The 17511-nt window shown below is 47.7% G+C and overlaps 1 protein-coding gene across 3 annotated transcripts; it reads left to right on the top strand.

The window, feature by feature from the left end:
- Positions 1–3301: 3301 nt before the first annotated feature.
- Positions 3302–17225, top strand: LOC140720470 (oxidized low-density lipoprotein receptor 1-like). Of its 3 annotated transcripts, none has more exons than XM_073035319.1 (5): positions 3302–3510; positions 9330–9461; positions 11863–12005; positions 12464–12528; positions 16890–17225. In XM_073035319.1, the coding sequence occupies exons 1-5, from the start codon at positions 3402–3404 to the stop codon at positions 17041–17043; spliced, it is 603 nt and encodes a 200-aa protein (XP_072891420.1). In that variant the 5' UTR covers positions 3302–3401; the 3' UTR covers positions 17044–17225. The 3 variants fall into 3 exon arrangements, with proteins under 3 accessions (XP_072891420.1, XP_072891421.1, XP_072891422.1); XM_073035320.1 differs by having other exon boundaries at positions 16648–17225; XM_073035321.1 differs by having other exon boundaries at positions 16400–17225.
- The last annotated feature ends 286 nt before the right edge of the window (positions 17226–17511 follow it).

Here is a 17511-nt window from a genome sequence, read left to right as displayed (position 1 = left end):
GGGTCTATTGAGGAATATTGGGTAGCAAGAATGGAGCTTAGGAAGGAACCGAGGTAGAACACGAAGGGGGCATAAGAAGGCGTTGGCGAGAAGGGTAAAGCAAAACGCCAAAGAATTCTTCAATTATGTGAAGAACAAAAAGATGAGAGGAGTGAAGTTAGGTCCGATTAGAGACAAAGGTGGGAAGATGTGCCTGGAGGCTGTGAATAGAGTGAGGTCATTAATAATTACTGGTCTTCGGTATTCACTAATGTGAGAGAACTTTTTCCGGTGAGGTCAAAATGAGTGAGGTTGATGTTCTGGAGCAAGTTGATATTAAGGGAGAGTAGGCGTTTGTGTTGTTAAAGTAATTTAGTGTGGATAATTCCCCGGGGCCTGAAGGGATATTGCCCAGGCTGCTCCACCAGGCGATGGAAAACATTCCTGAGCCTCTGGTTACGATCTTTATGTCCTCGTTGAGATCAGAGATTATGGGATCTAGGGCTTTACTCTCTACAGAGAAGGAGAATGAGAGGAGACATGATAGAGGAGTAGAAAATATTAAGAGGAGTAGATAGAGTGGACAGCCAGCGCTTCTTCCCCAGTAAACCACTGCTCAGTCCAAGAGGCTTTAAGTTAAGTGGAGGGCAGTTTAAGGGGGATATTAGAGGAAGGTTTTTACTTAGAGGAGCGGTTGGTGCGTGGAATGCACTGCCTGAGTCAGTGGTGGAGTCAGATACTCTAGTGACGTTTAAGAGACTACTAGAGATATAGGTTGGGGGATTATATGGGAGACAGGGTCGGCACAACATTTCGACCAAAGGCCTGCACTTTTCTTTGTCTGACCCCGGGAGTGTGTGATGGGACGATATGGAGGGAGATTCACACTGTGTCTGACCCCCGAAGTATAAAATCGGATGGAATGGAGGGAGCTTCACTCTCGTGTGAATATATTAAACATCTTTTTCCCTTTTGAATTTATTTCAAGATGCTTTGAAACAGAGTTAGAACAATGTTGCTTCGCCCCATCGTCTGCTCTGAAATATAGGGCCAATGAACAGTGAATATCTCTCCACACGGTCCATTACATACGCCGGTAGCCAGACACAGAAACTGGAATTCTTTCACACAGGCCCATCACACATTCCGGGCGTCAGTTGTAAATTGAAGATCCCTCCCAACCGCCCGATCACTCAGACTCGGCGGTTTAGAGTCAGAGTGAATCTCCCTCTGCACTGTCCCATCAAATAGTCATGTTGGCAGACATAAAGTTCCCAAAATACTCTCCTAAAACACATTAGTGTGATCAGACATAACGTCAAGCTTCCAAAACACAGTCCCAGCACATACTGACTGTGATAAACACAGTAAAGTTGCTTCCACACCGTCCCATCACACACTCCCGGAGTCAGACACTGCGTAAATGTCCCTCCACACCTTCCCATCACACACTCCCGGGGTCAGACACTGCGTGAATCTCCCTCCACACCGTTCCATCACACACTCCCGGGTTCAGACACAGAGTGAATCTCCCTGCACACCGTCCCATCACACACTCCCGGGGTCAGACACTGCGTAAATATCCCTCCACACCTTCCCATCACACACTCCCGGGGTCAGACTCTGCGTGAATCTCCCTCCACACCGTTCCATCACACACTCCCGGGTTCAGACACAGAGTGAATCTCCCTCCCCTCCGTCCCGTTACACACTCCCGGGGTCAGACACAGAGTGAATCTCCCTGCACACCATCCCATCACACACTCCCGGGGTCAGACACAGGGTCAAGCTCCTTGCAGACCGTTGGTGTTATTCCTGCTCATTTCCACCGGACATCGATCTCTCGGTCCTCAGCGTCTCTACGTCTCTGCGAGCACAGGCCGGTCGTGTGACCTAACACCACTTTCTCCCAGTGACTGCCAACTCACCAGCCCTCCACAGCCCTCACTCCCATCCCCCTTCCTCCTCAGTTCTGCATCTGGTCTCACACACACTTATTATCTCTGAGACAGACACACTGTTGGAGACTACAGGAACGCTGAACTGCTGGTGATTGGTGAGAGGGGAGAGAGGGAGTGAAGAGGGAGATTCGCACTGTTTCTGAATCCGTTACTGTGTTATCGGACAGTCAGGCGGCAGATTACCTGTTAGTCTGACCCCAGGATGTGTGATGGGCCGTGGTGGATGGGTCTGCACTGATGTCTGACACCGGGAGTGTTTGTGCCGAGGGCGCTACCTCTCTCTCTCTCTCTCTCGCACACACACACACACACACACACACACACACACACTCACACACACACACACACACACACACACACACACACACACACACACACACACACACACACACACACACACACACACACACACACACACACACACAATCTCCGAGAGAACACAGGATTGAAGAACTCTGGAGCGCCAGAAGTACTGGGGATTGGTGAGAGGGGAGGGAGCTTCCGCTCTTTTTTTGTGAATCCGGTAGCGTGAGCCTCGATGGAGTGGGGAAGGGAGTGAACGTCACTAAATATCTGAATCCAAAAGCGTGTTATGGGACGGTGTGGATGGTGCTCCCCGCAGTGGCTGATCCCTGGCAGTGCACGATGCGACTGTACGGAGAGAGCTTCACTCAGTGTCTAACTCCAGATGTGTGTGATGGGACTGCCTGTTGTGAGCTTCAGTTCTTCTCTGACCCTGAGAGTGTGTTCGGGACGGGAAAGAAGGAGCTTCTTTCTCTGTCTGCACCCGGGAGCGTGTCATAGACCAATGTGGAGGGAGTTTCACCAGGGATTTTGGAGACGGTATAGTACGGAGTGAGCCTCCCTCTGCGTCTCAGTCCGGGAGACAGGTGTTTTCGGTGTCTCCAAGCATAATCGATAAGCAGGAAGACCAGACAGACTGTGTAATTCCCTGGTGCGGCCGAGTTTGCTTGGGGAAATGACACAGCTCTCTTTCATTAAGAGAGACACCGGTAGACCAGACAGCCGGTGTATTAGTCTAGAGGGGCGGAATCTGAGAGGGGTGGAGATTCAGGTCTATATAATTATGAGAGATACAGGGACACCAGACAACCGGTGCATTAGTCTAGAGCGGCGGAGACTGAGGTGGGTGGAGATACAGGTCTATATAATTATGAGAGATACAGGGAGACCAGACAGACGGTGTATTTCTCTGGAGCGGTGACAGGCAGGATCTTGTACAGGCATTGGAGGGAGATGGATATTGCGTAGGCAGAAAGGACTTCACTGGTATAGCTCAAAATTGTGGCCGAAGGGCCTGTTCTTTACTGCGATTTACGTTCATTGCTTTTCAGGAGGGCAGGGACTGATTTGAACTCAGAGAGTGGGAAGAGCAGGAGTGGATTAAATCAGGGAAAAGGACGATTAACAAAGTCAAGGAACGATTTTTCCACAGACGACATGGGAAGTGAACGACCCGCAAAGAGAGACCGATCAGACTCAAGCATATGGCTAATCTGCGTTTTAACTGTGACCCTCATAATCACGGGTATTTGCTGGAGGATTCATGGTGAGTTTCACACCGGTCGCAACAATCAAACCGCAGAGAATAAAAATGGCCACTGTAACAGCGACACATTCCCAACATTACACCGAAACACTCTTCACTCTGATACCAAGACACCCCTCACTGTGGTACTGACGGGCCGCTTACAATGACTACGACACATCCCTCACCGTGACCCCGACACAACCCCCATCAACACATCGCTCAACGTGATACCGACACACAACTGACAACCATAGAACCATAGAACATCACAGCACAGAAACAGGCCTTTTCGCCCTTCTTGGCTGTGCCGAAGCCAAGTCCTACCTCGTCCCACTGACCTGCACCTAGACCATATCCCTGCATACCCCTCTCACCATGTACCTGTCCAAGCTTTTCTTAAATGCTGAAAGTGAGCCTGCATTCACCACTTCGAATAGCAGCTGTTTCCACACTCCCACGACTCTACTCTCCGTGTGAAGAAGCCCCAACTATTGTGCCCGTTAAACTTTCCCCCTTCACCCTTAACCCATGTCGTTTTTTTTTTTCTCCCCGAACCTCTGTGGAACAAGCCTGCTTGCATTCACTCTATCTATATACACCATAATTTTATACACCTCTTTCAAATACCCCTCATTCTTCTACGATCCATGGAATAAAGTCCTAACCTATTCAACCTTTCTCTGTAACTCAGTTTCTCAAGTCCCGGCAACATCCTTGTAAACCTTCTCTGCACTCTTTCAATCTTATTAATATCTTTCCTCTAATTAGGTCATTAATACTACAGGCAACACTCAAATTCGGCCTCATCAATATCTTAAAAAAACCTCACCATAACATTCCAACTCTTATTCTCAGTCCTTTGATTTATAAAGGCCAATGTGCCGAAAGCACTGTTTACAATACTATCTACCTGTGACGCTAATTTAGGAAATTATGTATCTGTATTCACAGATCCCTCTGTTCTACTGCACTCCTCAGTGTCTTACCATTTACCTTGTATGTTCTACCTTGGTTTTTACTTCCGAGGTGCAATACCTCACAATTGTCTGCATTAAACTCCATCTTCCATTTGTCATCCCATTTTTCCAGCTGGTCCAATTCCCTCTGCAAGCATTCAAAATTTTCCTCACTGTCCACTATATCTCCAATCGTAGTATCATCAGCAAATTTGCTGATCCAACTCACCACATTGTCATCCAGATCATTGATATAGATGACAAATAACAATGGACCCAGCACTGATCCCTGTGGCACCCCACTAGTCACAGGCCTCCACTAAGAGAAGAAATTCTCCACTACCACTCTCTGACTTCTCCCTTTGCGCCAATGTTTAATCCACTTTACTACCTTACCATGTATACCCAAGGTACACATTCTTATTCTTATTCTTATTCGCTTTGCATTTAATCCTGACAGGAACAGACAAGCTGCACTCACAAAACACCCTTCTTGCCCCTCCTCCCCTTATTACCCAATCCCTGACATATTTAGTTGTTTGCCTGTTCTCCATCTCCCTCAGGTGCTCCCCCCTCCTTTCTTTCTCCTGAGGCCTCCCGTCCCATGATCCTTTCCCTTCTCCAGCTTTGTATCACTTTCACCAATCACCTTTCCAGCTCTTAGCTTCATCCCACCCCCTCCGGTCTTCTCCTATCATTTCGCATTTCCCCCTCCCCCCACTACTTTCAAATCTCTTACTATCTTTCCGTTCGGTTAGTCCTGACGAAGGGTCTCTGCCCGAAACGTCGACAGTCATTCTCCCTACAGATGCTGCCTGGCCTGCTGTGTTCAACCAGCATTTTGTGTGTGTTGTTCTCAAAAGTTCTCCTTTGAAGGCCTCCCACTTACCAATCACATCTTTGCGAAAGAACAACCTGTCTCAATCCATGCTTTTTCGATCCATTCTCATTTGTTCAAATTTGCCCTCTTTTCCAGTTTAGAACTTCAACCCGAAAACCTGATCTATCTTTATCCATGACCAAGCTGAAAATAATTGTGTTATGATCACTAGACCCAAAGTGTTTCCCTGCACACACTCCCGTCACTTGTCCTAACTCGTTTCCTATTAGGAAATCTAATATTGCATCCTATCTGGTTGGTACCTCTATATATTGATTTAGAAAACTTTCCTGAATACACTTTATAAACTCTAACCCGTCTACACCTTTAACAGTATGGGAACCCCAATCAATATGTGGAAAATTAAAATCTCCTACTAACAGAACTTTATGGTTCCTGCAGTTGTCTGCTATCTCTCTGTAGTTTTGCAGCCACAAATTTCGCGGACTATTGGTTGGCCTATAATAAAATCCCATTAATGTGGTCATAACTTTCCTGTTTCTCAACTCCACCAATCTGAATTCGGTAGACAAGCTCTCTAATTTTCCTGCCTGACTACTACAATAAAATTTTCCCTGACTGGCAATTTCAACACCCACCCTTCATCCCTTTGGCTGTACCACGTCTGAAACATCGTATACCAGGAACATGAAGCTGCCAGTCCTGCCCCTCCTGTAGCTCAGTTTCACTAATGGCTATAATGTCATAATTCCATGTGTTAATCCATGCGCTCATCTGGCCTGCCTTCCTCAAAATACTCCTCGCTTTTAAATAGGCACATCGCAGATTACTACCAGCCCACCCAACCCTTGTTTTTAAACCTAATTTAAATCCAGTTTAAACATTCCTCAATAGCACTAGCAAACCTCCCTGCAATGATATGGGGCTCCCTGTAGTTCAGGTGTAACCCGTCTCTCTTGTACAGGTCCCACCTACACAGAGGAGGTCCTAAAGATCCAAAAATCTGAAACCCTGTCCCCTACACCAGTTGCTCAACCACGTGTTCCTCCTCCAGAGCAGCCTACACTTTAGCAATCTTGAGATCACGACCCTCGGGGTCCTGCTTTTTAACTTCCCACCAAGCTCTCTATACTCACTCTTCAGGAATTCCTCACTCTTTCTTCCTGCGTCATTGGTACCGATGAGAACCATGACATCTGGCTGATCACCTTCCCATTTCAGAATGCTGTGTACGCGATCAGAGACATCCCTGACCCTGACACCCGGGAGGCAACAAACCATCCGGGAGTCTCTGTCACGACTGCAGAACCTCCTGCCTGTACCTCTAACTATCGAGTCCCATATCACTACCGCTCTCCTCATCTGCCCCCTCCCTTCTGTACTGCAGAAACAGACTCAGTGCCAGAGATCCAATAGCCACAGCTTGGCCCAGGGAAGTTATCCTCCCCCAACAGTATCCAAATCTGTATACATATTGTTGAGGGGAATACACAGGGGATCCCTGCTCTGTCTACCCTTCCCCCTCCCTCGCCTGACGATAACCCAATTACCTGTGCCCTGCTTCTTTGCCATAACTACCTGCCTGAAACTACTAATTTTTAAACTCCTCATTCTTGGGAATGATCCGGAGGTCATCCAACTGCTTCTCCATTTCCCTATCGCGGTTTGTTAGGAGCTGCAACTGGATGCGCTTCCTGCAGGTGTCGTTGTCAGGGACAGCAAACGTCTCCCTGACTTCCCAGATCCTGCAAGAAGTACATTCCAACATCCTGTTTGACATGTTCTCTACTCTAAACTAACGAAACAAAAGTTACCGGAACCTACTTTTGATAAGGTTCCACACAGTAGGCTTATTCAGAAAGACAGAGGACATGGGCTCCAGGGAAGTTTGGCCTGGTGAATTCAGAATTGGCTTGCCTGAAGAAAGCAGAGTGTTGTGGTGGGGAGAGTACTTTCGGATTGGAGGGTTTTGACTAGAGGTGTCACTGAAAGATCGGTCTGGAACCCTTACTTTTCGTGAATTTTATTAACGACCGGGATTTCGGGGTAGAAATATGGGTTGGCAAGTTTTCAAAAGACACGAAGGTTTGTGGTGCTGTGGATCCGGTGGAGGATTGTCGAAGATTGCAGAGAGACATTGATAGGATGCAGATGTGGGCTGAGAAGTGGCAGATGGAGTTCAACCCGGAGAAGTGTGAGGTGGTACATTTTGGACGGACAAACTCTAAGGCAGAGTAGAATGTAAATTGCAGGATAGATGGTAGTTTGGAGGAGCAGAGGGATCTGCGGGTATATATCTACAGATCCCTGAAAGTTGCCTCACAGGTAGATAGGGTAGTTAAGAAGGGTTAGCTTTCATAACTCGAGGGATAGAGTTTAAGAGTCGCGAGGTAATGATGCAGCTCCATAAAATTCTGGTTAGGCCACACTTGGAGTACTGTGTCCAGTTCTGGTCGCCTCACTAGAGGAAAGATGTGGAAGCATTGGAAGGATACAGAGGAGATTTACCAGGATGCTGTCTGGTTTAGAGAGTATGCATTATGAACAGAGATTAAGAGAGTTAGGGCTTTACTCTTTGGAGAGAATAAGGATGAGAGGAGACATGATAGAGGTATACAACATATAAAGAGGAATAGATAGAGTGGACGGCCAGCGCCTCTTCCCCAGGGCACCACTGCTGGATACAAGAAGACATGGCTTTAAGGTAAGGGGTGGGAAGTTCAAGGGGGATATTAGAGGAGGGCTTTTTACTCAGAGAGTGGTTGGTGCGTGGAGTGCACTGCCTGAGTCAGTGGTGAAGGCAGATAGAGCAGTTTAATTTAAGAGACTACTAGACAGGTATATGGTGGAATTTGAAATGGGGGTTTATATGGGACGCTTGCTTTAAGCGCCGACAAAACATTGTGGGCCGAAAGGATTGTACTGTATTACTCTATGTTATATGTTCCATAAGACGGACACACAGTAACTGTGATTAAAACACGATCTTTACCGTAACACAATCAAGACTCATCCTGACACCGACACGCCATTCACCATAACATCAACAATGCTGTTACCGTAGCACGGTAACGACCTTCAACGAGACACAGATACACTCCTGATTGCGACACTGACACGACCATCGCCGTGACACGCACATGGCAGTCACACTGACCGCATGGTACCCTTCAGTAACATCGACATGTCCCTGCCGATGTTACTGATAAACTCCTCAATGGGACACCGAAACACACCTCACAGTGACACCGACACGCTCTTCAACGTGACACTGAGGTACCGTACACCGTGACATCTTCACGCTCCTCAATGTGATCCGCTCCGCCCGCACCGTGACAAAGACTCAGAGTCACTGTAACACCCCTTACCGTGACGGTATCTCCCCTCAACATTACACAAATGCACCGCTCACTGAGGCAATTACCCGCACCTCACCTTGACACAGGCAAACCCCTGAACGTGATACCAACACCAAAATTCACAATGACACCGCCATAGTACTCTCTGTGACGCCATCACACACCTCAGCGTGACCCTCCCACACAAACCGTGGCCAGGACATATCCCTTACCGTGACACAGACACACCCCTGTCTGTGAGACCAGCACACGCCACACCGTGACACAGATACTCCACCCACGGTGACAACACAAGGCCCCTCACCCTGACATTTTCCTCGCCTTGACATCGAGATACATTTCATTGTGACCCGGTACACCTCTCGCCGGGTCACAGAATCTCCTATCACAGTGACACCGACACGTCCCTCACAGCAACTCAGACATTCCTCGCACGATACTGACGCAGTCCCCCATGGTAACAACAACAAAACCTTCACCGGGACATTGATAATTCCTCAGCGTGACACAGACACGCCGCTCAAGGTGGCGTCGACGCCTCTCACTGTGCCCCCAGCACATCCTTCACTGTGACACCCTTCACCGTGACACTGACACAACAATCTCTGTGACCCGTTCGGTAGCGTTACGCTGACTCACGTGACACTGTAAACGCTAAACATCCATCACCATCTCTCTCAGTATCACAGATTCGTCAGTCTCTTAAACGAATGCACAACGATCTCCGTCACCAGTTCACTGAGATGGAAACGAAGTACAGATCTGTCAACGAAACCAAGGCTCAAATCTGCGAATTGTTGACCAGCAGAAGAGGTAAGACATCATCCCCCACTTTCACCCGCTCCTCATCACAGGGCAGGCATGGAGAGAGGAAGCGTCACGCTAGGTTTCACCCGGTGAGTGTGTTATGGGGCTGCGTGGAGGATGTCTGTCCCCTGAAGTGTGTTTTGGCACCGCGGAGAGAGCGTTTCACTCTGAATCCTGGAGTGTTCGACGGGACGGTGCAGCGGGGGCTTCGCTATGTGTCTGGATCAGGGAGTGTGTGATAGAATCTTGGAGAGACAGCTTCCGTCTGTGTCTGAATCCCAGAGTGAGGAATGGGACAGAACAGAGGGAACATCACTCTGTGTCTTAATCCGGGTGCGTGTGATGGGACAGTGTGGAAGGAACTTCACTCTGTGACTGACTCCCGGAGTGAGTATTGGGATCGTAGAGAGACAGCTTCTGTATCTGACTCCGGCACCGTGTGAGGGGACAGTGTAGAGGGACGGTCATTCTATGTATCACCGGATTGTGTGATTGAATGTTGTGGAGCGACTCTGAACCCGTCAGTGTGCCATGGGAGAGCGGGGGTGGAACTGCGCTTTGTGTGTGAGAACAGCTGAGCGTGATGGGACGGTTGAGAGAGATCTTCACTCTGTGTCTCGCCAGGAGGTGTGTGATGTAGGGAGGGCGTAAGGAGGGAGATTCACTCTGTGTCTGACCCCGGGAGTGTGTGATGGGACGGTGCGGAGGGAGATTCCCGCTGTGTCTGACCCCGGGAGTGTCTGATGGGACGGTGTGGAGGGAGATTCACTCTGTGTCTGACTCCGGGAGTGTGTGATGGGACGGTGTGGATGGAGATTCACTCTGTGTCTGACCCCGGGAGTGTGTGATGGGACGGTGTGGAGGCAGATTCACTCTGTGTCTGACCCCGGGAGTGTGTGATGCGACGGTGTGGAGGGAGATTCACTCTGTGTCTATCCGTAAGAGCGTGTGATTTGACAGTAAGCCGCGTGCAGTCTGAGTCCATGAGTGTGTGATGGGGCCATAGCAAGAGAGAGCTTCACTCTGTATCTGACCCCGGGTGTGTATGATGTAATAGTATAAGGGATTTCCACTGTATGTTTACTCCTGGATTCTGTGATTGGACAGTGCTAAAGGAGAGTCCCTCAGTGTTTGGCAATGGGTTGCGTGATTGGAAATTGCGGTGGGAGCTGATTCATATGTTTCACCCCGGGAGTTTGTGACGGTACGGTACGAAGTGAAATTCTATTTCTGTCTGTCCCTCAGGATCTCTGTGATAGTATGGCGGAAAGGAGGTTTTAACTGACTCCTGAAGTTTGTGATGCGGCGGAATTGAGGGAGCTACACCTGGTCAGGGGTCCCACTAATGTATAATTGGGTGCCGTGGCCTGAGTTACAATTTGTGTCCGACAGCAGGAGAGTGTGATGGGACGGTGTGAACGAGCTTCAGTTTGATTCTGCCGAAGGGAATGCGTCATAGAAGAGTTTGTGGGTAGTTTGTATTTGACCCCGGGAACGTATAATGGGACAGTTTCGAGTGAGTCTCACCCTGTGCCTGGCCCCGGGAGTGTATTATGGGACAGTCTGGAGTGAGCTTTACTCTGTGTCTGACATGGGATGCTATGCAGGGAGCATCACTCTGTGGCGTACCCCAGGAATGAGTATTGGGAGAGTGAGGAGGGAACTTCACTTTGTCTTTTACCGGAAGTGTCTGATGGGACAGTGTAATACGGAGCTCACACTGGGTGAAACCCCTGGGAGTGTGATGGGACTGTATGGAGGGAGTGACACTATGCGTCTGACCTCTGTTCACTGTGACAGGATGATGTGGAAGGAGCTTCACTTTGTGAATGACACAGTGTGCGTGTGATGGAATGCTATGGAGTGAGCATCACTTATATCTGACCCCGGGAGTGTGATATTGGACGGTGTGGAGGGAGATTCACTCTGTTTCTAACAGGAGTGTGTGCTGGGACGGTTTGGTGGGATTACCACTGTGACCGACCCCAGGATTGTGCGATGGGACAGTGTGGAGCGAGATTCATGCAGTGTCTGCCCCCGGAGTATGCGATGTGACTGGGTCGAGGAAGCTTCACAGTGTCTGACGCCGGAAGTGTGTGATGGAACGATGTGGAGAGAGCTCCTTTCTGTGTCTGAACCCGGGAATGTGTGATGGGAGGGTGACGAGGGAGCTTCACTGTGGGTCTGACCCCGGGATTGTGCGATCGGACGGTGTGGTGGGAGCTTCACTCTGTGTCTGACCACGGGAGTGTGTGATGAGACGGTGAGGAAGGAGATTCACTCTGTGTCTGACCACGGGAGTGTGTGACGAGACGGTGAGGAGGGATCCTCTTTCTATGTTTGACTCACAGCGGATGTAATGGACCGTACGCAGGGAGATTCACTGTTCCTTCTTCCTATTTTCCAGAACAAGATTGTTCACAGTCCTGGATCAGAAATGAAGTCGGCTGTTATTTTATAACCACGTTGAAATTATCCTACGATAAAGCGAGGCAGTATTGCTGGGACTCTGGTTCTAAACTTCTTGAAATAAATTCGGCAGAAGAAGAGGTACGTGTCAGATCGACGGAAGCTATATCCACACCAGAGGGAAGCTCCCTCCACATCATTTGATCTCACACTTCCGGTATCAGACACAGAGTGAAGATCCCTCCTTCTAGTCCCAGGACACACTCCCGGTGTCATAAACGGAATGAATTTCCTTCGCACCGTCCCGGCACACATTTCCGGGTTCAGACACAGAGTGAAGCTCCCTCCACACCGTCACATCACATACACCCGAGGTCCTACACAGAGAGTTCCCTCCATACGGTCTCATTACACACTCCCCGATTCAAACACAGAGTGAGGCTCCCTCCACACCGTGGCATCACATTCTCCTGTGGTGAGACACAGAATTAAGCTCCTTCAATACCATCTCTTCAAACTCTACAGGGGTCAGACAGAAAGGGATGCTCTTTAAATTTTGCTCGAATTCAGTCATTAATGATAACAATTTAATTTCACAGAACTTTGTTAACAAAGCTATCAGCAAACAAGACAGTTCATACTGGATTGGAAAATGCAACGACGGGTGAGATTTGGGATCGTGCATGTTTCTGAGATGAAAGTGGGTCGTCGGATTGATACAGGCCGCGAGAAGCGAGTGAGCAGTGGGTTTATTTTGGGGACTGGCACAGGCTGCAGGAAGGTTATGTGCAGTGATATTAAGTTTGTGGTCAGACACGGGTGCTAATGGGAGAGGGCATTGGTATGAATTGACGGACTGAGAAGGGCTGTCGGGAGAGAGTGGGAAATCGGGGCGTTTTGGAGAGAGAGGAAGTTCTGCGATGAGAGAATGGGCAATTGGATTTGTTTCGGGATCGACACGGACTGTTGGTAGAGAGTGTGCAGTAAAACTAATGTAACCATATAACAATCACAGCACGGAAACAGGCCATCCCGGCCCTGCTAGTCCGTGCCGAAAGCTTACTCTCACCTAGTTCCACCTACCTGCACTCAGCTCAGAACCCTCCATTCAATTCCTGTCCAAAACCTATCTTTTTTTTTCAAATGACAGAATCAAACCTGCCTCTACCACTTCTACTGGAAGCTCGTTCCACACAGCTACCACTCTCTTAGTTAAGAAGTGTTGCCTTAAACTTTTGCCTGTTAACTCTCAACTCATGTCCTCTTGTTCGAATCTCCCATACTCTCAATGGAAATTGCCTATCTACGTCAACTCTACCTATCCCCCCCATAATTTTAAATACCTCTATCAATTCCCCTCTCACCCTTCTACGCTCCAAAGAATAAAGCACTAACTTTTTCAACCTTTCCCTGTAACTTAGGTGCTGAAACACAGGTAACATTCTAGTAAATCTCCTCTGTACAGCTATTTTGGTGACACCTTTCCTATAACTCGGTGACAGAACTGTACAGAAAACGCCAAATTTGGCCTCACCAATGCCTTGTACAATTTTGACATTACATCCCAACTCCTATACTCTTTGCTCTGATTTATAAAGGCCAGCATAACAAAAGCTTTCTTCACCATCCTCAACACATGAGGTTCCACTTTCAGGGAACTATGCACCATTATTGCTAGATCACTCTGTTCTACTGCATTCCTCAATGCCCTACCATTTACCATGTATATCCTATTTTGATGAGTCCTACCAAAATGTAGCACCTTACTCTTATCAGCATAACCTCCAGCTGCCATCTTCCAACAGACTCCTTCTTTTGGCCTAAATCTCTCGGCAAACTTTTAAAACCAACCTCATTGTCTACAACGACACCTATCTTAGCATCAACTGCATACTTATTAATCCAAATTACCACACCATCATCCAGATCATTAATGTATATGACAAACAACACTGGACCCAGTACAGATACCTGAGGCACACCACTAGTCACCGGACTCCAACCTGACAAACAGTTATCCACCACTGCTCTCTGGCATCTCCCATCCAGCCACTGTTGAATCCATCTTACTACTTCAATATTAATGCCTAACGATTGAACCTTCCTAACTAACCATCCGTGTGGAACCTTGTCAAATGCCTTACTGAAGCACTTATAGACAATTTCCACTGCTTTTCCCTCTTCTGCTTTCCTCGTAACCTCTTCAAAAAATTCAGTAAGATTTGTCAAACATGAACTTCCAAGCACAAATCTATGCTGACTGCTTCTAAACAGACCCTGTCTATCCAGATAATTGTATATACCATCTCGAAGACTACTTTCCATTAGTTTACCCACCACCGACGTCAAACCTGCAAGCTGATAATTGCTAGGTTTACTCTTAGATTCCTATTTAAACAATGGAACCACATGAGCAATACGCCAATCCTCCGGCACCATCCCCGTTTTCTAATGACATTTGAAATATTTCTCTCAGTGTCCCTGCTATTTCTACACTAACTTATCAGGACCCGGAGACTTATCCACCTTTTGTATTATTTAAAAGCTCCAGTACTTACTCTTCTCTAATCTTCATAGCTTCCATAACTACCCTACTTGTTTGCTTATTTTTATAATTCAATATCCTTCTCCTCAGTGAATAACGATGAAAAGAAATTGGTCAAAATCTCCCCCATCTCTTTTGGCTCCACAAATTGCTGTCCACACTGATTCTCTAAGGGACGAACTTCATCCTTCACTATACTTTTGCTATTAACATAACTGCAGAAACACTTTGGATTTATTTTCACCTTACCTACCAAAGCAACCTCATATTTTCTATTAGCTTACTAATTTCTTTCTTAAGATTCTTTTTATATTCTTTATATTCTTCGAGCACCTCATTTACTCCATGCTGCCTATATTTATTGTAGATCTCTCTCTTTTTCCGAATCAGGTTTCCAATATCCTTTGAAAACCATGGCTCTCTCAAACTTTTAAACTTTCCTTTCAACCTAACAGGAACATAAAACATTCTGTATGTACCCTCAAATTTTCAACTTTAAATGACGTCCATTTCTCTATTACGTCCCAATCCACTCCATCTAAATCCATTCGCATCTCTTCAAATTTAGCCTTTCTCCAATCAAAGATCTCAACTCTGGGTCCAGTTCTTTCTCCATAATTATATTGAATCTAATGGTTTTGTGATCACTGGACTCGAAGTGATCCCCGAATCATAGCTCGGTCACCAGACCTATCTCATTCCCTAACAAGAGATACAACACTGCCCCTTCTCCAGTTGGTACCTCTATGTCTTTCTTTAAAAAAAAAAATCCAGCACACATTTTACAAACTCCAAACCATCCAGCCCTTTAACAGAATCGGCTTCCCAGGCTATGTGTGGAAAATTAAAATCTCCCACAATCACTACAAATACCTGTTATCTGCTTACAAATTTGTTGCTCCAATACTGGATCCCCATTAGGTGGTCTGTAATTGTTACTACACCATTCCCATTCCTCAATTCCACACAGATAGTCTCCCTAGACGAACTCCCTAGTCTATCCTGCCTTGCCACCTCTGTAATATTTTCTTCCACAAGCAATGCAACACATCCCCCTCTTTCCCCTCCGATTCAGTCACACCAGAAGCAACGAAATCCACGAATATTTAGTTGCCAATCACACCCCTCCTGCAACCATTTTTCACTAATTGCTACATCATTTTTCCAGGTATCAATCCATACTATAAGCTCATCCACCTTTCTTACAATTCTGCTCGCATTAGAATAGCCGCATTTAAGAAACTCTCCACCTCTTCCGCTCATATTATCCCTAACAGTGCAAACAACTTTATTATCTTTTTCTTCCTTCTCCCCTACATCTTTGGTCTGTGCGCTCACCTTCTCTATCACCAGCTTATCCTCCCCACAGACTGTCTACTAGCTTTCTCTAATTGTGAACCAACCTCCTCTCTCCTATTTTCTGCAAATTGATTCCCACCCCCAGCTATTCTAGTTGAAAGTCTCCCCGGGAGCATTAGCAAAACTCCCGGCCAGGATTTTTGCCCCCTTGGGATTCAAGTGTAACCCATCCTTTTTGTACAGGTCACGCCTGCCCCAAAAGAGGTCCCAATAATCCAGAAACTTGAATCACTGTCCTCTCTCCAATACTTCCGCCACGCATTTATCCTCCAACTCATTCCATCCCTACTGTCACTGTCGCCTGACACAGGCAGTTTTCCCGAGATTCCTGCCTTTGCGGTCCTTCTTCTCAACTCCCTTCCTTTCTCCCTATCTTCGCCTTTCAGGACAATTTCACTTTTCCTACCTACGTCATTGGTACCGATATGTACCACGACCTCTGGTTACTCACTATCCCACTTCAGGATATCTTGGTCGCGATCAGAAACATCTCGGACCCTGGCACGAGGGAGGCAAACTACCATCCGGGTCTCCTGACTGCGTCCACAGAATCGCCTAACTGACCCTCTAACTATCGAATCCCCTATTAATACTGCCTTCCTCTTCCTTTCCCTACCCTTCTGAACTACAGGGCCGGACTCTTTGAGCCAATGGCAAGGCCACTGCCGTTTCCCCCAGGTAGGTTGCTCCCCCCCCCCCACCAATAGTACTCAAACTGGAGTACTTATTGTCAAGGGGTACAGCCACTGGGGTACTCTCTGGTACCTGACTCTTCCCCTTCCATCCCCTAACCGTGACCCACCTGTCTGCCTCCCGTGGCCCTGGTGTGACCGCCTTCCTGTAACTCCTCTCTATCATCTTCTTCCTCTCCCGGACCAGACGAAGGTCATCGAGCGACAGCTCCAGTTCCCTAACACGATCCTTTAGGAGCTGCAGCTCTGCGCACTTCGCGCAGATGTAGACGTCCCGGAGGCTGGGAGACTCCAGGACCTACCACATCCGAACACCGAGAAGAACAAGCTGCCCTCACACTCGTAATTCCCCCCTTTCCTCAAATAGCAGGGAAAAAGTCTCAGAATTCCCAACCTCGCTCCATAACTCAGTCCCTCCTGTCCCGGCAGCATCCTCGGAAATCCCCCTCTGCAATCTTTCCAGTTCGTTGAGATTTTTCTCAGAGCAAGGCAAGCAGAACTGAACTCCATACTCCAAGTGCGGCCTGACCGACGTCATCTGCAACTGCAACGTCACCTCCGACCCCCGTACTCAGTGTCCTGACTGATGAAGGCCAGCGTGTGTGTCAAATGTCCTGTCCACCTGTATCGCATCTTTTCTACCGGATTCACGGTCTGTTTTATTATCTGTGACTTAGACCACCTGAGATTTGTTCTTTTGAAGGACCAGTAGGCCGCAAATATGTAAAATTACGATTAAATGCAAAAAGCTAATAAATGCCGCAAAAATGTGGAGGTGGTGCTGATGCGTTCAAGAATATGCCGGCGGAGGGGAAGAAGTTGTTCCTGGTTCATTGAGTTTTCAGTCTCCTTTTCGTCGTCAACCCTCCTTCCCAGCCGACCATCTTCGTCACCATCATCCAGGACTCTCCCCTACATCCCTCCCTGTTTCCGCCACCGCCGTCTTCTTCAACATATCCTGTTTCCATCAACCCTCCGTCCCTTACACTCCATGCCGACTCCGTTATCTCCTCCTTCACTAAAACCTCTCTCTGTCTCCCTTGCGGTCCGT

The sequence above is a fragment of the Hemitrygon akajei genome, unplaced genomic scaffold (assembly GCF_048418815.1).
Source record: "Hemitrygon akajei unplaced genomic scaffold, sHemAka1.3 Scf000043, whole genome shotgun sequence".
NCBI classification, from domain to species: Eukaryota; Metazoa; Chordata; class Chondrichthyes; order Myliobatiformes; family Dasyatidae; genus Hemitrygon; species Hemitrygon akajei.
This window is presented reverse-complemented; position numbering and strand designations above follow the sequence as displayed.